General features: G+C 44.2%; 1 protein-coding gene across 5 annotated transcripts in view; it reads right to left on the reverse strand.

The window, feature by feature from the left end:
• Positions 1 to 20,271, reverse strand: part of GAS7 (growth arrest specific 7) — a 135,757-nt gene that overhangs the window by 68,124 nt on the left and 47,362 nt on the right. For 3 of the 5 annotated variants that reach the window (XR_014560975.1, XM_083725902.1, XM_083725903.1), the window contains exon 2: positions 7,908 to 8,028. Coding sequence is in view for 4 of the 5 variants with exons in the window: in XM_083725902.1 (XP_083582028.1) it covers positions 7,908 to 8,028 (121 nt within the window). In the remaining variant the exon portion in view is untranslated. Of the gene's footprint in view, positions 1 to 7,907; positions 8,029 to 16,081; positions 16,103 to 16,525; positions 16,833 to 20,271 lie in introns of those variants that run through there. The other 2 variants (XM_083725905.1, XM_083725904.1) reach the window with 2 other exon arrangements.

Below are 20,271 nucleotides of genomic sequence, written 5' to 3' on the forward strand. Positions count from 1 at the left end.
GTCCAATTGTTTCTTCCACTTAATGGTCAAGGCATAAAAAACAACAACACACAATGGAAGTGAGGAGGGGGAGAAGAGCTAACTTCTCCGTTGAGCTTACCTTGCTTCTCTCCCTTGTATACAATTCACATACGCTGGAATAAGCTGCCTTTGAATCCAGACATCAGCACTGATCATCAAGTATCTAAACTCCGTCTCAGACAAACTCTTCCTATATTCATTCCTGCCACTGTGTTACGCACACGTCAATCTCGATTTGCTCACAACATGAGCTTTCGCAATCTGAACAAGCCCAGAGATATTTAGTTCCTGAAATTCCAGTATAGCGAAAGATTCTATTTGAATACTGCCATATTTTGTAAAATATGGGGATGATCTATTTTGCCCAAACAAATTAGACACGCTAGGACCTTAAGAGTGGTCATGGCTGAGGAAATATTCAAAGAGAACACAATAGCTATCATAGCCTTTTGGCTGAGGGTTTCGGACTACAACTCCCATCATCCCCTGCCAACACAGCCCCTGTGCTGGCTGGGCAGTTGTAGCCCAAAAAATTGAAGGGCACCATGCTGGAGAATAGTGGAATACCAGACACAACCCTCCCACATAGATTACAGTCAAATGTAACAACTGCCAGAAAGCACTAGGGAGAGGCAGGGAAATACAGGACTCTTGAAAATTAAAAAGGAAGACTGTTACAGGCTCCTCATAGTGAACTGGAACAAAGACAGTGTTCATTATGGCAACAGCTTCTGAAGTTATGTCACATCTACTCAGAGATGGCACTGTCAGAAACAAGGTATCTTCCCAGTTTACTCTCCCTTGTCTATGGAACAAGGACAGTCCAGGATCAACTTCAGTGGCACAGCAAGACCAGTTCTAGAAAATCTTTCCAATTTCTGTTTCTGAGAAGTAAATTAAAAGTGAGGTGGGAGAACAGAAGTTGAGACAATCCGCTTCTGCCATATGTATGGGATCTCCTGTGTGTTTGCATGTAAGCATTAAGGAAGAACATAGCAAAGATGGAAGTTGGAAGGGCAGCTAAGTCCCTTCCTCCCAAACTGTTCAAGATTCGCTAGGTGCATGATGGGCACTTTTATCATAGAAGGGGGAAGTGTCTCATGGTTCCCGCAAGAACTTCAGTTCTTGAGTTCAACTTTGACTCTCCATTACAGAAACCTTGGGTGTTTTCCCTCCCTAATACTCTGTAATATACTTATGAGAGACAAAAGGTTCATCCAATTAGGGCTGTGTACACATTACAGTACTGTTCACTCTTTTTGAAACCATGTGCACACGACATTACCAGAGCAATCCTGTAGTTTCTGGTAAAATACTGCGTTCTAATGCAGTTTCCCTCAAGCCAGCCACAATGCAACTTGAGCACTGTTTCCTTATTCAAGTCTCATCTGTGAAAGTTTCCTTTCCATCCAGATTTCTTATCAGACGACCAATTCTTATCAGACGAAGATATCATTGTCCAGTCTCTCCCACTGGTATACACATACAGCGGGTGACTTCAGTACACCTCAACGCTTGCTGGTGTGTACAGTGATGGGCAAATTTGACTTGAAACATGAGATAAGAACAAACCCCCTCACTGAGTTTTAAACCAGTAATTTGTACACAGATTGAACTATAATGAAATCAGACCTACCAAAATCAATAGACTCAAGTTACTCAATGAGACTCCTCTCAGTAGGACTAACACTGGATTCACTCCAAAATGTTCGGTACCTGGGATGTAGAGGAGACTATCTTGGCTCTTCACAGGGCCTACTTTAACAGGAGCTTTTTCACAAGCTGCGGCAGAATGGCCCTTCCGGCTTGTTGCAAGCAACCTTTTCTTCTACAGACACCTGGAGCCACCACCCTGCATATGTTGCACAATCAGAATTCCATGGGAGCTTTGTCAGCCTAACATCTTGAAACAGAGGTGGGCCAATCCTGCAGGCATGAAATGCTTAAAGAGCTGGTACATTCCAGCTTTGGGGGAAGGTCATGCTAAGGCGGGCCTTGAGATCACAACACATTTATTTATGGGAATTTCACAAGGAGGAGTTCTTCTAAGTTCTCCATAGCTTTGCTTTTTAAAAGAACAAATCAAGAATTGGTACCGCAGGCTTCCACTGAAGAGAACAAACACCATCCTTCCTTGTAGGGAAGGGGGGGGGGGGAGGACAACTTGATCATATGAACCATCAGGGATGAACACCAGACTGTGAGATTAACAAGAAAGCAATAGCATGTATGACCAAGACACTAAACATGAATGGGAGATTATCAGGATTTTTTGTGGGCTGGGGACAGCTGACAGGATAGTGTTGACTTTTCTCCCCACAATAGGCAGGTTCTGCTATGTTTTGAACACTACACAAAAGCCACATGGCAATTTACCTAAAAGGCTACAATTACTCTCCTCCAAGAAGGACAAAACATCGCTGACAGCTACTGATTTTCTAAACGACTAAATGCCACCAGCAATAAGCTAGGCCAGGCGACCAGAAACCCTGAGACATCTCTGAGAAGACTGTCCTCTCCCAGTAATGGGACACAAGGCTTGCAAAGAGCCCACTGTTGGAGACTGCGAGATACCCAAGGCAGTTCAGGCCCAATGCTTACCATTATGCTCCAAAACGACAAAACAATGTATTAGAAACAAAGGGATTTTTAGTAGTTCTCTTCACTGCTTTTGTATATAAAAGGAAATGAAAGAGAAATATATCCTGTTTGGATAAGGTTTTATGGAAGACAAGCAATTCGGTATATTTCATCCATTTGGATTTATATCTTGTGTCAAAGGAGAGGCTACAGTCCATTCTTCACTGCCAAGTTTGAAACAACCTAGGATTAACAAGGAACAGGAAAAAAATGCATTCAATTATTTCCTTTTTCAATCATTTTAAACACCCGTTGCCTGCTGTGAGGGACAGCTCCAGCCTTTAACCCTCAGTCAAAAAACCCCTCTCTTCTCAATGCCTAAGGGAGGAACTAGGAGTGTGCAAACATACCCCATACCCTCAGTAGGAAATAAACTTAGATCAGACAGGTGCTTGGTGTGCATCCCTCAGCCCCTGTAAGGCCAAACATGCCAGTCCTCCCCCTGCTGGCCCCCTAAGCTCACCTGGGATGGCAGGGTCATGAGCGGGTACAAGCCACAGAGCCTGCTTGGGCAGCCACACCAGTAGCCTAGCCACACCCGCTATTCATGGGGGTCTTTTAGCAGCAGCCCTATCCCACTCCCTTCACACTAGCAGAGGCCGCTCCTCCACCAAGTTATGGGAGCCTTTTCTGTTCTTTCCAGAGGTTTCATTTTATTATTTTGGTCACTGCGTGATTAGAATGCAGAGGAAAGGCAGGATGTCTCGCAGGGCTTGCTGTGAACAGCAAGATCAAATGCATTACCAGGATTACTCTGTGGGCCACTCTGATATAATGTGCAGCCTCTGGGTTCTGTGTCTAAGTCCTCCTGCAGCCCACTTGGTTCTGAGACATTGGACCGCCCTGGGTTAAATCCATTGAGAGCACTCTTCAGAACACTCCTAGCACCATTTTTAATGACTCCACTTTTTGAAAAGACCCCTTTAAAGCAACACCCAACTTTACAATTCTGCTTCAAGCTCTCCTCCCTACAAAACTCGATTTTTCCAGTCGATAATATATATGCTATTGGTTTTCCATGACCTTTACATTGGCTGTTCATAATAAAAATAGGTGTTACCCTTTTAAAAAGGTTTGGGGGAGAGGGAGGCAAAATCCTAACAACATGGCCATACACACTCCAGATCTTTATAATATGCATATTTTCATAGTGAACTCATGTGAATATTTACTAAGTGACAGCTCAAGCCTCAAGGAGAGCTAGTGGTCCATAGTCTCTGGCCACAGGAGAGTAAAATTTCCCTGGATTGGTTCCTGGATACCATTAAATGTGGGGCCAAAAGCTCTCCACTTGGTCACATGGTAAAGGTAAATCTGCAAGTTGCTACCATGCAGTGGGTGTTTGTTGAATTCCTGGCTTAGTTTGCCAGATTTTTAAGTTTTAATCTACAGGAACTCATAACGGGGAAACAGAGGAGAGAGGACAGGTGTGGGAGAGAGAAAGTATCAATTTGTTATTGCTGGGAACCCCAACTTGCTTTTCCTCATTAAAATCTATATTAAAAAACACACCCCAATAGTTCAAGTTTCATCAAAAAAATGTTCTCAGGAAGCACACTGGAGCCATGTATACATGACATTAGCCACAATCCATATCTATCCTGTCGTCTCCGAGGGAATACTCCTGTCTGATGTTTTCCTTCAAAACAGCTTCCATGCGATTTGAAAACATAAACTTTGGTTAAGGTTTTTGAGATAGCCGTTATGTATGTGCAGATGGAAGCTTCATGAAGAAAAGTTCAGGGGGGCTGCAGTTGCAGGGAAACCCAGCAGGTAATACAGATCAGGTGAAGACGTCTTCACCACTCTGGCGTGTAGAGCAATGTGCGGAGAGAGGGGGGATGACATCACTGAAGCAGCTAATGTGTATGGAGCTTATTTTATGTATAATCTGTCCACTCTCCTCTTTCAGCACCTGCATTCATGTCAATATACAGCGAACTGGCAAATGGAATGCCTAGCTATGGCTGGAAATTGGAAATCTGGAGAAAATACAGTACATGTTTGTTATGAAATGAAAAGAAGTTTACCTCAAAAAATGTGAGAGTGAAGGAGGCAACTGAGAACTTTCATAATGGTGTATGTTGCAGCACATTCCAAAAATCATAGTGTTTCTTTTTTTCTGTTGATGATTTTTGTTTCGAATGTCAACACCTCTGTTTCCTGTTTCAGAATTCTTTGACAAAGAAATTTTTATCAAGTGTGATGAGGGGGGTTGCTCTTTGCATTTTTGATTTTCTCTGTTCCTCATCACAAACAGAAAGTCTCAATTAAATTTCGGACTGAATCACTTTTTAAAAAATAATAATAATTACAGGTAGAAGGTGATGTCTTCACAAGAATGTGAGCAGGTGGGGTGGGGGTGGGAATCCATGCTGCACCCAAATCCAATAAAATTCTCACTTTAAATCTAAGCCCTGGCCTTATAGTTTTTGAATCAATCAATAAGCCCATCAAAGGATGCTGGGTATATCAGAAGCAGGTCTGTTATATATCTGAGGTCAATTCGATTAAACTGTGTTCAATTTTCATAGTATATTCAAACAAATTTGAAAAGGGCCATTGGCTTCGTCAGTTAATGTAGAATCGGAGAAAGAATTAAACACAGTCCTTCAGTGTATATTACCAATCATTCTTTGCACTCATTAGTGCTTTAGCTATGTTTATAACTAGCAATACAGGGTCATCTGGGAGAAATGAAAGTTTGCTAATATCTAAGGCAGGTTTGTAGACCCTCAAGGGCACTGCTGATAAAATTCCCTAGTTGTTACTGCTCAGGTAGGCTGCTCTTGCTCAGAGCTGCTGTTCAAAAAAGTAAAAGAAATAAAGAAATGCTGACTGTTACGATCAGATTTGCAGCAGATGGTCAGGGTCACATCCCCCCTGTTTTCTCCTTCTCAGGTAAGACTACTCAAGGGCTGAATGTGATTTGCTGAGTTCAGCAAGATTAATAAGAATCTGCAGCAGTGCTGCTCAGCTTGTCCAGCTGCCCCCACTAAGCCTCCAAGTAAGGTGACATCTTTTCTTGTACTGCCCTGAAAATCTATCCAGTATTTCCATGCTGAAAATCATGGAATCATAGAATTGCAGAGTTGGAAGGGACCCTGAGGATCATCTAGTCCAACCCCCTGCAGTGCAGGAACATGCAGCTGTCCCATACGTAAAGCAATTCTAATTACTGTCATCATGTTCTTTGATGGCTACTTTTCATTCTTGATCTGGCTTGCACCTGGGACAGGTACCCTATTACCTCACACCTAGCTCCAGCAGGAGGAAGGGCAGGTGTAAGAATAACAAATAAATACATTACAGCACAACATTTAACTTGCTTGCTTAAAAGGAAATCTCTTCTACCGAAAACGAAAACAAAACTTTGGTTCCATGCCCGCCTATGTTTGAGGACAAAGAATAACAAAAAGCCTGGAACAGAAGTTGCAATTCATTAATGCCTAGAAAGCATTAGGCTAGGAGATCAGAGCCCTTGTGGAATGTGAGGTGTCACCAAAAGACAAATGGATTATTTGGCTATGTATCTGATCCTAAAAAGAAGGAAGCAGAAACCACGTGGCTCAATACAAGTAATACAAGAGCGTCTACTTCACATTAGTTGGTTGTGAAAGTTTGGGGAGAAGGGGACATGCTACAATGCAAGCTCAGCTGTCAATTAGAAGGAGAGCTTTATTGTTTGAACATTAATAATTTGCCATGGGCTCCTGTAAAATTCAAAACCTAATTTAGCTGTCATCTCCCGCCCTGTAGGATGCAATCCCAGGCACTACACATTTGGAAAATGGGAGCAGCTGCTAAGGGCACAGCTTGAAGCAGAAATTCTCACTATTTGGGCGATATTAATTCTTCATGGAATGTGTGGCAAACAAGCCCAACCAGAGTTGGGGGTGGGTGGGTGAGGTGGGTTTGCATCCTGTTGCAACACAGTTTTAAATCCTGCTTCTGTCTGATGCACATTTCCACAGCAAAGGATCAGCCCGTCAGACAGTCACTTCTGGTCTGATGAAGATTTAGCTAAACCACAAAGAAAACCCCCTGAATGGACACGTAAGGCATTACGGATTTCCTGCGCTGATGCTTGGGGGAAGTCAAAGTTTCCAAACGTCCTTTATTTTAAAAGCGGCAGGCCATATTTCAAAAGTACACCCATGGTTGCAAAACATCACAGCCCCACAGACTTCTTAATGATTATTTCAGGCCCATGGCCCGTAATGTTATTTATTTGGTAATTCCATGTGATTAGGGCTATTCCATCCCATAGTCTTGTCCCTTCTGAGGATGGAATGAATTCCCTACCCATAAATGCCCAAAGGCAGCAATGAAACACACTTAAAGTAACTTGCACAGAGCACTGCCACAGTGTTGAGACACCGTCCTAGAGGAAATACCAACACTCAAAGTTCCCACAGACATACCTTAACAAGGCCCAGGTTTGGGGGCCAAGTGAAGTGAAACATTTGATTTAGGTGAGCCCATTTGCCTGTCATTCTGCTAATTTGTACTGTGGATGCCAGGTCAGAATCTAAAGTTGCTTATTCCAAAAACCTGGAATAAGGTATCACCAAAACTTATCCCACTAAATTCCTGGCTCTGGTCCATTCGCAAAACTCCTTTGGAGTTTTGGCTCATTTCCCCCAAGTGGTGGATGCATCTACCATGGGGGTGGAGGCTGAGAAGGAGGAGGAGGAGGTGGACGTGGAAATGAAGGAGGAGGAGGTGGTGGTGGAGAAGGACAAGGAAGAGGACAGACTGCTCCTATGTCTACAAAGAACAGAGGAATGTAGATGCATGGAGAGAAGGTGCCACTATTCAGTCCAGGCAAGGTTCCCAGGGACTGCAAGCATGTCCATTCTGTCCACAAGAATGCAAACATCTATCAAAATCAGCTCCAAGTCCTGACTATCCCAGAAGTAACTGCTATTTCAAGCTGATGGTTGCTTGCTTAAATCCTCCTGAACTTTTATAAACTTCCATCCCCTGGGGTTATCTTCTTGAGCAAAAGTGAACTTTTTGTTCTGCAGAATCCAAATTAAGACTATGTGGTCACTTGAGAGCATAAGAGGAAATACTAGAAACCCAGGCCTGAAATGTGTCAGGATTGGAATCTGAATGAGAAACTGGAGAAATATCAAGCTATTTTTTTTAATTCAGTAAAAATTATTAGCTGCCTTAAGTTTTTAGAGAATTCAGAAGAGATAAACATTTATGCATAAAAGGATCACATAAATGAAGCTTACCATTGGTGAAAGTGTTCACGTAGTACCTTCGCCCCTGGGGAGACATATAACTCTGCCAGCCAGGTGGGAGGTGGCCATTTTGAGCGTCTTCTCCGACTTGAGGAATGACCTTCCTAGGTTTCTGATGACAGAACAGAAAAAGACTGTTAAAACTTGCTTCCAGTGGATGATAAAAAGATTGGACAAAACAGGTACAGTATGAAATTCTGAGGTATCTTTTATTATTCCTGGTGGTAAGATATGGGAAATAAGAGAGGCAAACACTTCTAAAAACCCAAACACCCCAATTATCTTCCCATGTGCAGCCTGGGAAATGTATTCAGACTATCTTCTGTAAAGCACAGACATTCCTTCAGGGCAGGGAAGATGGTGGAATGTTGTGGAGCCAGTATTGTAGCTTTGGCAATCCAACATATCATTGCATGTGACTTTTGCAAAACAGAAATACAGAGCACTGTCTCCAAGGAGGATTAATCATATAAGCAGATTCTGTGTCCATACTAGGCTCATAGACAGATAGCTATTCTGTTATATAGATATGCTGTTACACAAATCATTATTATAAACACAACAAGCCACCAGTACACCAACTGAACACCTATACAGTCAAATCTCAGTTCCCGGACGCCTCCATTTTGGAACATTTCGGCTCCCAAACACCAAATACCTGGAAGTAAGTGTTCCGGTTTTTGAATGTTTTTTGGAAGCCGAACATCCAATGCAGCTTCCATTTGAAAGCAGAAAGCTCCTGCAACCAATCAGAAGTCGCACTCGGTTGTCGAACATTTCAGAAGCCGAACAGGCTTCTGGAACGGACTATGTTCAACAACTGAGGTTTCACTGTAATACACATCTGTAAGAACAAGCAAGATGAAAATTATCAGCAAAGGCAAAAACATACTATGGCAAATGGAATTTCCCCCCACAACCTAATGGTGCTCCTCAATTATGATGATTGTCCAACATTATTCCGTTATCACCAGTGAAATGTACTGTATTTTTCTGTGTATAAGATGCCCCTGTGTATAAGATGCCCCCTATTTTGGGGTACTCCTGATTAAGAAAACACCCCTCAGCACTACCCATGTATAAGACGAGCCCCAATTCTAAATCTAATTTTTTTGGTTTAAAAAACCCCATGTCTTATACACGGAAAATACGGTATATTTGGCTGGTAGTATTCAATCCTATAAACATACAACTGGCGGTCAACATAGGTAAGGTGTCCTTTTGGCTTCTGGAAGGGGATTTTTTTTTAAAAAAGCCTCTCCAAATCAACCAAATGTGTGTCCAAAACTTCCTAAACAAAACAGCATTCCAGACTCCACCTTGCCATTTTAATTTTCTTGCAGTAATCAAACCTGCAGAAGCAAAAAAGGAGAAGGATTTAAAATTCTGGAGCTCCAAGCTTTGGGGGAAATTATCAAATCTTTGGGGGAAATTATCAAATCTTGAGATTAAGTTCAGCATTTTGCCTCTAGATCCAGCCAGCACTCTGGAATCCTGTGGCGAATGACCCTGGGGGCATGGCTTCTCAAATGGCCACCAGGGAGTTTTATGGTGGCCAGAGAAGCATGGAAGGGTAAGGGGAGGCAGTGAGAACTGAGAACAGCTGCAACAGGAGTAGGTAAAGGTAAAGGTACCCCTGCCCGTACGGGCCAGTCTTGACAGACTCTAGGGTTGTGCGCTCATCTCACTCTATAGGCCGGGAGCCAGCGCTGTCCGCAGACACTTCCGAGTCACGTGGCCAGCATGACAAGCTGCATCTGGCGAGCCAGCGCAGCACACGAAATGCCGTTTACCTTCCCGCTGGTAAGCGGTCCCTATTTATCTACTTGCACCCGGAGGTGCTTTCGAACTGCTAGTTTGGCAGGCGCTGGGACCGAACGACGGGAGCACACCCCGCCGCGGGGATTCGAACCGCTGACCATGCGATCGGCAAGTCCTAGGCGCTGAGGTTTTACCCACAGCGCCACCCGCGTCCCGCAACAGGAGTAAGCAAACCACCAACAGAAGGCACACTCAAATACTTATACTATCCTTCCCCAACCAGTGCCCTCCAGATGTTGTTGGATTAAAACTCCCATCTTCCCTCATCATTGGCCATGCTAGTTGGGGCTGATGGAAGTTGCTATTCAAAACATCTGGAGGACACCAGGTTGGGAAAGGCTGATACCGTAGCACAGGGGAAAACAGCACTATGCCACTGAACAGCCCTGAGACCCCCGGAACTGCCCTAAGACCATTGGGTATAGGGAGGTATATAAATTCAAAGAACAACAACTTGTATGGTAAAAATGCAAAGCACTGCAATTAGGAGAACCACTTATCTCAAGCAGACTGTGTGTACATATATATAGATGCGCACACATACACACACAGCCTCAGCTAATGGTCTCTGACACCCACAGTTCCCATCGCACCCTAGCCTTGTAGCTACACATTTGATGCTCTGCCCTGGTCACACGGGGCAGAGTGTCATAAGGAGCAAATCTGAATGACACTCTCATTACACCGCCCTCGTTTTAGCAGGAACCGGGTGGAGGAGGCAACCCAATTAGATCTCCAGCTCACCATCCTATAAACTTCCTTATGCAATCGCAGTGGCTAGAAACAGCAAGGTGCAGAGCAGAGAGAAGCCTGGGCAAGGCTCCAAGACGATGACAAGCAACTGTGCATGAATAGCTTTTGGCCATGTACACACAGCTGGGAATCTTAGAACGAGCTCTTCTCTGACCAGTCAGGGGTGACGTACGCCGTAATGCAGCCCTGCTCCAACAATATGCCTCAGGGAAAAAAGCTGCCAAATGAGTAGGTCAACGACGGAACAGCAAAGAGGTAACACCAAAGCCCTTAAGTCTCATTATCATAGTAGCATAACAGCATTACACATTGCAAAAGTATGCACCACACACAAGCCAACGCTGTTCCTGCACACAATGCCGCCATACAATTGCCAGGTGTTTTTCAGGTCTCCACACCTAAGTCAGCATTCAGAAAACCATTGGATAGTTCACTGTTGCCAAGGCTACATCCCACTGTCTGGGGCTCCCCTTGCTGTAAGTAGGTACTCTTATAAACTTGAGCTCTTCTCTTCCTCCAAGCAGTGCCACTGCTCTGGCCTTCAACTTCCAGCAACGATTAAACCTCTCCATCTCGGCTACACTTTACTAACACCAGAGGCTCGTTCTCCTTGCTTCAAGTTGGCAACAGCTAGGAGGCAAGGCAGGGAGTACTGAACACCTAGTCACCCTTCAAGAATGAGCCCCCAGGCACCTTGGAAGATGGTGGATATTAACATCTATCCAGCTCGCATGAGGTAATTAGAGGCTGATTGTGGGGAGTATATCAGTCTCCCTTCATCTCTCCAGGGGGGAGAGATGCCGTTTTCACCCGCTGTTGCCATAAATCACCCCCGAGTTCGGAAGAAGGAGGGGATGAGGCACTGGGTGCACAACCCTCGGCGGGCCTCGGAACTCCTCCGAAGCTGCTTCCAGGTGCGAAACTAGTTGCGTTACTTAAAAGGAACCACTGAAAGGAAGAAGACTGAGACGGACTGAGATGGAAGATTACATCAAAGCACTACAGATATGGTATGTGGATTGGAATGCCGGAACTAAGGGGGGGGGGGGAAACGACTTTTTATTTCTTTTGCTCTATGTGATTACTAATAACCCTCCCTCTGAAGATCCGTCACAGAAATTAATTGCAAATGGGACTAAAAATGAATTGTGTGGGAATAATTATGAACTTAAAGGTTTTATTCTGTGAATGATTTGGAAAAAAGAAGGGCTCTCTCTTGTGATGCAGTAAGAATGCAGACTAAGAGACCTGTGTTGCTGGAGTTGGTCTTGGGGAGGGCGAGCCGAAGATATATTATTTTCGAGGAGATTGCGAACTGGAAGGGGCAGCCCTCCTGGAAAAAGACTAATTTACGATGCAACAGGTCAGAAAAGCTAAAGAGCGAGTTTTTAGACTGTATTTCATCGGAACGACAAAAATGGCGATTACTCGCTCGAGCGGAAAGACTGTTGGAGGAGAGTGATTTACGAGAGAGCAGCACAAAGCCCACACAGAAATACAAATAAGACTGTTTTTTTCAACCCACTTGAGGAGCAAATCAGAGGAGAATGCAAAGGAAAATGAGTAATGACAAGTATTGAGAAGAGGAGACTGGAAACATCATTCTTAATATGGAAGCAGAACAAATATTCGAGGATTGGACTCCTGCCAATCAAGAAGCATGGGTACGCCCCACAAAAATTTATAATTTGGAAAACAATCGGATTATATGATATGTATTGTTATAATTTGACTAATTGATTTGATGTGTTTAATTTGAAAATATGAAACTTAATAAAAATTATTTATATATAAGGAAAGGAAGAGGTTAAAAAAAAAGACTGAAACCTTAGGCTTGGGAAGTTATTGTTATTCAGTCAGTCTGAAATACACAGGTATGCTGGAAGCTGTCTTACAGCGAATCAGTCCATCTACACCAGGGATGGGGAACCTGTGGAGCTCCAGTTCCTGTTAAACTCAAACTTCACCTCAGACATATGTAAGAATGAACTACAGTGGTACCTCAGGTTACGAACTTAATTCGTTCTGGAAGTTGGTTCTTAACCCGAAGCGTTCTTAACCCAAGGCGTGCATTCCCTACATAGGCCCTTCTGTGGCCCCGGAAGAGGAATTGCATTCGTATCCCGGGGCAAAGTTCGCAACCCAGGACACCTACTTCTGGGTTTGTGGAGTTCATAACCCGAGGTACCACTGTACTTCAGTGGCATTTTGAAGGGATGTCCTAAGGATCGCCACACAGACCTTTGAGCAATGTGGTAAGCCCAAGTCACTAAACTGTGTGTTTAGAAACAAATAACAGTGAATAGCATGGTGGGTGGTGGTGTTTCTCTGACCTCCTGACAGCTGAGTCTCTGCTATTTGTCAGGAAAGGGAGGGGAGGAGGCACAGGGCAGTGGGAAGGTCAGCGTAGTGCAAACGCATGAAAGAATGGAAGGTGAGGTTTTCTTCACACAACCTTTGAGAGTGAAAATCAAACCAGCTTATCACCAGGTCAGACCACTGGTCCTGGTCAATCTTGCTCAGTAGTGTTGTCACTGACTATCAGTGGCTCTGCAGGGTTCCAGGCAGGAGTTTTTTCTCAGCGCTACCAGAAGACACCAGCATAGGACCTTCTGCGTGCAACATGTGTCCTCTTCCACTAAGCCAAGTTTCCTAAACTTGAGTCTCCTGCTGTTTGTGCACCACAATTTCCACCATCTCCGACCACTGGTCCTGCTAGCTAGGGATGAGGGCTGTTGTAGTCCAAAAACAGCTGGAGACCGAAGTGTGGGAAACCCTGCACTAAGCTACAGCTCCTCCACTCATGAAAATTCAGCACAGCGCGACCTCAAGCACAGCACTATTCAGCAGTCAGTTCACCTGGCCAGCTACAACTCATCAGGTGAGGTATATTCTTCTATGAGTGAAGTATCTTGAACATGCAAATGCCACTAGGTGCAGTTATAAACAGGAAGGTGTGAACTGCTGAGGGAGAACTTTGAGGCTCCACAGCAGGATAGCTGGAGGTTAAACAGACTGCCATGGCCAACGATGAGAAAAATACCTACTAATTAATATTTGGGCACCTGGAGGCAACTGGTAGACCAGGACTGTGTTCTTTGGCAGAGGACTGACTAGCAAGGGCAGTAGAAGACTGGAGCAGTAGGGTTGACCCATGGGTTGCACAACAGGGAAACCCACTTTCTCATGTGGGGATAGGGGGAAATAATTGACAGGAACTGTTCTCAGTAACATTTTCACTGTGACCTGGAGCCCACTGCAACTAGATCATGGTCCTGTATCTCAGGATCCCAACTTTGTACAAGCTGAGCAGACAAAGCTGCAAGACAACATGTAGTAGTAAAATCTGTGTAATCCAACACTACAAAAGCTACAGCGCAGACGAGTTACAGTACCAAAAATAAATCTTTGTCTATTTATTTAGCAATGGCAATTTTGCACTTTGTAAGCACCCATCTGTGAACATCTGTCCATGAACAATCTAGCTTTCTATACAAAATACTTGTGTGTGAGAGTTCCTCCAACCCACCCTCCCTCCCTTCGTCTCCGTCCGTCTCTGTCTCTGTCTCTCTTGCACACAGCTCCATCTATACGTAAGATGCATTTCCCAAAAGCACCATATGGGGGCTGTGCCTGTGTGCCAAATAGCTATACATCAGCCAGCTAAGAGAAAATATTCTGTTTCAGAGATTGCTGACATGGGAAAGGATTTCTGCTCCAGGAGGAATCCAGTGAGCAATGTGCAATCAGCTAGGATGGCAAGAAATCAAGGTAGAAACTACACCTGGTGCCCTCCAGATTTTGTTGGTCTCCAACACCCATCAGCCTTAGCCAGCATGACCAGTGGTCATGGATGGTGGGAAGTGTAGTCAAACAACATCTGGAGGGTACCACATGGGTTCTCCCTGGACTATATGCTACTTAGCAACCCTGTATACTCTCCTCTTTCTCTCTACCACAGTAATATGCAACAAAACAACACCTCATAAGCTGAAGGTTCAACTATGTAAGTGATCATGTCATGTTGAACATTCTTGTTTTCCAACATGTTGCCAGGGGGAAAGGAGGCAATGCGGCAATGCTGCTCCATTCCTAAGAATGTTACTCTTGTATGCATTTATCCGCTACACTTCCGGAAATCTAGAGCAAGGTGTTTTGGGGCTCAACTGCATGTGAAAATTCTTCTGAGCAAGAAAGCCTGTATCCTTCTAATCTCATATTCAGAAGCTGGCTGTGGGTACTCAGCATGTAGGAAGGACATGTTGTACATGCCCCCAAAAAACTACTACACAAATGATCCAGATTCAACCCTGGCTTTGAAAATAAGCTTCAGCTCTGTTCTGAGGCATATGTTCCCTTGAGTATATTGAAAGCTTTGTATAATATACATTTAGTCACCGATACATTCATCTCCCTTGGGAATAGCAGTGCTTTTGCTTGAAATGAACTCAGAAAAAGAATTCTAGATTTTGTCCTGAACTTAAAGATAATATTTTACAAGGATTTGTGATGGCTGAATATAAATTTGCTATATTTTCACATGCAGTTGTTAAAGCAGCTTAATTCTTAGAAGCAGTCTAGCAGAGATCACAGATTATTATTTTTTAGACAGGGTGGTTGAGAATCACATATGCCACCTTAAAAACCATGCTCTGTTTGCTTCTGTAGCCCACAAAAAAGTTGTTGTGTAAGCCTGCCCAAACATAACCTTCCTCTTCGAGGCACACATTAATATCAATGCAGAAGTATGACCATTCAAAAGGCTCCTTTGTTAATATAAAATTCAACAGCTCTAACTAAAGAAGAAGTATGGCCATTCCACAGAATTTGCAAACCATTTGATATATTTAGATTCATACTATATATATATATATATATATATATGTTTTCGTAGATTTTTGCTTTCGTAGATTTTCACGAAATATATATACACACACACACACACACACACACACCCCAACAGGTGCTGTCCACAGTAATTTGCTACAGACAATGAATTCACACAAGCAGAGATGAATACAGTAAGTTTGGAAGGAAGGACGGACTGTGATGTAGCACCCCAGTGCCCAAAACCACATGCACTTTTATTTTGTTTTGTGAAGATCTACTATACTGTAGATCTACTGTACCGTTTTTCATGCAATTCCTCTGTTACTTGCCTGAAGTGGGCTCTTGTGCAGGTTACTGCATGCAAATATCCTAAGTAGTGTGCTTAGGTCTCATTCTCACAGTGAAACACTGCAGGGGATATGTTATGTGGTGTTGCTACACTTACGTACTTATTATTATGACTACTTTAACATTTATATTCTGCCCTGCTACTATTCCTATACAGATAAGGTCTATGGAATCGTAGCAGTTAGCTGTACTTGGGCAGCCATAACAGTTGCAGAAAAACATACAAGCCGGTCTTTCTTCACTGTTCTCAGTCAAAATGTCATACTAGGAGCCCAAGAAGATCTTTTGCTTTATCATCAGCTTCTTGTTAATAAATACACTCGCCCCAACATTTGGTTGTGTTTTTCCCAAAATGGAAAAAAAGAAAAGAAATCCACTCTCCCACACACAGACTCTCAGGATTTCTCCCTTACCTTCATTTAGCAAGACCTCGCGGTTTCGTTTTCTTTTTTCAAATGCCAGGGCTTACCCTCTCTGGGCTTGGCTGGCTGCATTGTAACAATTTAATGGATGAAGCGTTAGGCACTCATTAAAGCTGCTCTGAGATATGCCTTCTTTTTCTATGTGCGAGCCTTTTTAACGATTAAGAAAATTAGCTATATCCTGCCCCTTCAGATATTCTGGTTTCTTTCAGCCAAACCACTAAGAGTTACATAACGACCAATCTTGGAACTCCATCAAGTTCCCCATGCCCTTCCCAGACTTCGCTCAGCATCAAAGGGAAGCTCAAGAAGATGGAGGTGACCAAAGATATAATTATGGCCAAGCTTCAAAATGGAAGGGTGTAAAACAATTATATCTGCAAATATCAACATTTATCAGTGCATCTGGCTCCTCTCCAAATAATGTCATCTTACCATAGGTGATTTTGCCAAGTCCTTTGTAGAAATTAAGTCCCAAGCTGGAGCTGGTCACGAACTTGTTCTCCCTCTGCGAGATGAAGTGGGGAAATTACCCACTGCCTGTTCTGCTTTGTGTGTGAGTAATCAGCCAGTGTCCAGTGTCAAAACTCAGAGGAAGGGCAAGAACTGCAAGGGGCCTGTGTGTGTGTGTGTGTGTGTGTGTGTGTGTGTGTGTGTGTGTAACACTTCAGCACTTCCCTTCCCTCAATTTTGTTCTTTGGAAATCAAAAGGACCCATTCTAGAGGCTTTCCAGATGTGAAGCTTCTGGAAAGTCGTTTCCTTTGCCAGCTTTCAAATGTCTGTGAAGGTGATGGGGGAGCACAAAGCGAGGGTCTGTACCACTGACCAACAGCTCCTCATGCACAGACAGGACAAACAAGGACTGCTTTGTCAAGCTTCCCTTGGTTCAGTCCTCGCCTCTCTAGCCTTCCGTGTCCCCTATTTCTGTCTCTCTGGGGAACTTTTCCCTTGAACTTACATCAAGCCAACCCTTTGTACACAGCTTGACCCGGCTTGCGTTCAGGGCTACAAAGTGAAACATAAACTCACATGACCAAATGGGCACTGTGAGGACGTGGGATCTGGCATATAGGGGACAAGCTGTACTTATTAGTTTGGAACTAAAGAGGGGGGGGGTCCATGAACACTTCTTTCCCCATCTGCACCCCCAGCACCCTATAAACAAATGCTTCATTTTCTCAGGGCAAGACTGAGAACAAGAATGTTTGCACCACAGCTTTCCCTCCAGCATCTCAACAGAGAGCATAGCTTTCCACATTCACTCTGAATTGACTTTGTGATGCCACTACATAGGCAGCTCTGATTGGCTGTGTGCATGGTGCAGAGGCATTGGCAGTGTATTACCATCACAGGAATGTGAGGAGGCCACTAGCAGGGAAAAGTGACACAAGAACTGCTGCAGAGAGTGGAGGTGAAAACCAGAGGACAGGTTCAATGTAGGGGAGGATGCAAGGGACTGTCTCAGCCCTGCCAAATGCCCCAATTCCATGTGAATATGTTTGGAGAATATTTGACGCAGGATTGGTTTATGTAGCTCTGGTCAGTGCTTGGATGGGTGATGGCCTGGGAACCATATAAGCGCTGCCTTGGATTGTCCAGGTGGGATATAAATCTAAGAAAAAATGAATAGCCTGACTACTGCAGTCCATACATTTGCAACCCCCTAGTTAGACCACTATAATGCTCTGTATGTGGGCTTTCCCCTGTGCTCAGTTCGGAAGCTGCAGCTAGTATAGAACACATCAGCCAGGGTGCTCAGTGGTGACCCGAGGGATGCTCACCCATGCCTTATGTTTAAAGAACTGCATTAGTTGTTTGTCAGTGACCCAGCAATGTTCATGGTTTTTATTGCTGGTAAATAATAATAATAATAATAAATTTTATTTATATCCCGCCCTCCCCAGCCGAAGCCGGGCTCAGGGCGGCTAACAATAATCAAATAATCAAACAATCAAATAATCACACATTCAAAATATTCATTATAAAAATTAATTAAAATCAAATTAATGGCAACCAATTAAGCAATATTCTATGCAGGTTGCCAGAGGAGGGAGTCAGGCTGCGCCCTGACCAAAGGCCTGGTGGAACAACTCTGTCTTGCAGGCCCTGCGGAAAGATGTCAGGTCCTGCAGGGCCCTAGTCTCTTGTGACAGAGCGTTCCACCAGATTGGAGCCACAGCCGAGAAGGCCCTGGCTCTAGTTGAGGCCAGCCTAACCTCTCTGAGGCCTGGGACCTTGAGGATGTTATTATTATGGTATATAAAGCCCTAAACAATTTGGGACCAGGATACCCAGAAAAATGCCTTCCCCATTACACTCTGGTCTGAGGCTTTAGATCTTCCAGGGAAAAGCTTGATGTGAGGATTGTCTCACACAAGTGAAGTCTGGACTGGACTTTCAATGGTATAAACCATATATAGCTTGGCTTCTGTGAACCTCAGTGCCTGCCCACTTTCTTTTATACAGTGGTACCTCTGGATACAAACGGGATCCGTTCCGGAGCCCCGTTCGTATCTAGAAGCAAATATAACTAGCGACGGCACGTCTGCGCATGCGCGTGACATCAAAATCGACACCCAGAAAGGAGTCATTCTGAATTGTAATTTTAATGATTAACATTAAGGAGATCTAATTATGTTGGTCTAATAGATGAGAATCCCCACGGCGGGGTGAGCTCCCGTCGTTCGGTCCCAGCTCCTGCCCACCTAGCAGTTCGAAAGCACTCTTAAGTGCAAGTAGATAAATAGGTACTGCTTTCTAGCGGGAAGGTAAATGGCGTTTCCGTGTGCTGCGCTGGTGCAGGCTCGCCAGCTGCAGCTTCGTCACGCTGGCCACGTGACCCGGAAGTGTCTTCAGACAGCGCCGGTTCATGGCCTCTTAAGCGAGCTGAGCACGCAACCCTAGAGTCGGACACGACTGGCCTGTACGGGCAGGGGTCCCTTACCTTTAATAGATGAGAATTATATTGGCCCAGAGCTTTAAACACTGAATTCTAGCTCTTCCTAGCAAAGCTAACATTTTAGTGAGGCTCATGGACAGACAGACACACACACACACACACACACTCATTAAAGTATAATACATCTTTCCACACAGCCACTGTTTGGCTGAACTAAACTGTGAACGTGGTCCATCTGTGAACCTATGGAGATGCCTAGGGTGGCACAAGCTGACACCGCAGATTTATGCTGCCTGCGGAAACATAAGACAGCAGCACATGACTTCCTGACCCATCCTGAAAAGAATGCATGTCCATGGCGAAAGTTCAAGCCTTACTCAACAGAGAAAACCACTTCTCGTTTACAAACTGCAGGAAACCCCCCAAAAAAGAGGGATCCTGATGAGGAAACATCTGCGCACTTGACACAGTTATTTGTGCAAAGGGGGTACAGTTTGCACTAGTCACTAGCAAGTCCAGATCCTGAAGCTTTGCTAGAACCCAAACAAATCTAGAAGTACAGAACGACAGTCCTCCTGTGACAATTTCTCCTAAGGAAGAACTTTCCTGTAGAAAAGACCTTTTCACTCCTTGTGCATTTAATATGTAAAACTAAAGGGTTTATATGCTACGTCAAAAAACGTGAAGTGCAAATGCAAAAACAGGTGTTTGGAATGTGCATGCACACACACGTGAACACACATAAATGCACAGAGAGAGAGAGACAAATACATTAATCAGAATGATCAGGTAAGATGGCAGCTCCCCACTGAGTGTCCATGGCAGACTTAGTGCTGGGTCTACATAACTTGTGAAAATGATCCTAACAGGTGGAGGGACACTCACTCACCGCAGAAGAAAGAGGAAGTGCGTCACCAAAGAAAGGAGACCTAAGAGGGCACATCTTTTCATATGCTTAGGGTCTGCAAATAAACTTACGGTCTTCAAATAAAAACATCCTGAAGGTCCCAGGCCAAAAAACATCCTGAAGGTCCCAGGCCACAAAGAGGTTAGGCTGGCCTCAACTAGAGCCAGGGCCTTCTCGACTGCGCTCCAATCTGGTGGAACGCTCTGTCACAAGAGACTAGGGCCCTGCGGGACCTGACATCTTTCCGCAGGGCCTGTAAGACAGAGCTGTTCCACCAGGCCTTTGGTCAGGGCGCAGCCTGACTCCCTCCTCTGGCAATCTGCACAGAATTTTTATTTAATGGTTGTCATCTATTTGATTTTAATTAATTCTTA

This window comes from Podarcis gaigeae (genome assembly GCF_964106915.1).
Source record: "Podarcis gaigeae genome assembly, chromosome: 2".
Taxonomy (NCBI): domain Eukaryota; kingdom Metazoa; phylum Chordata; class Lepidosauria; order Squamata; family Lacertidae; genus Podarcis; species Podarcis gaigeae.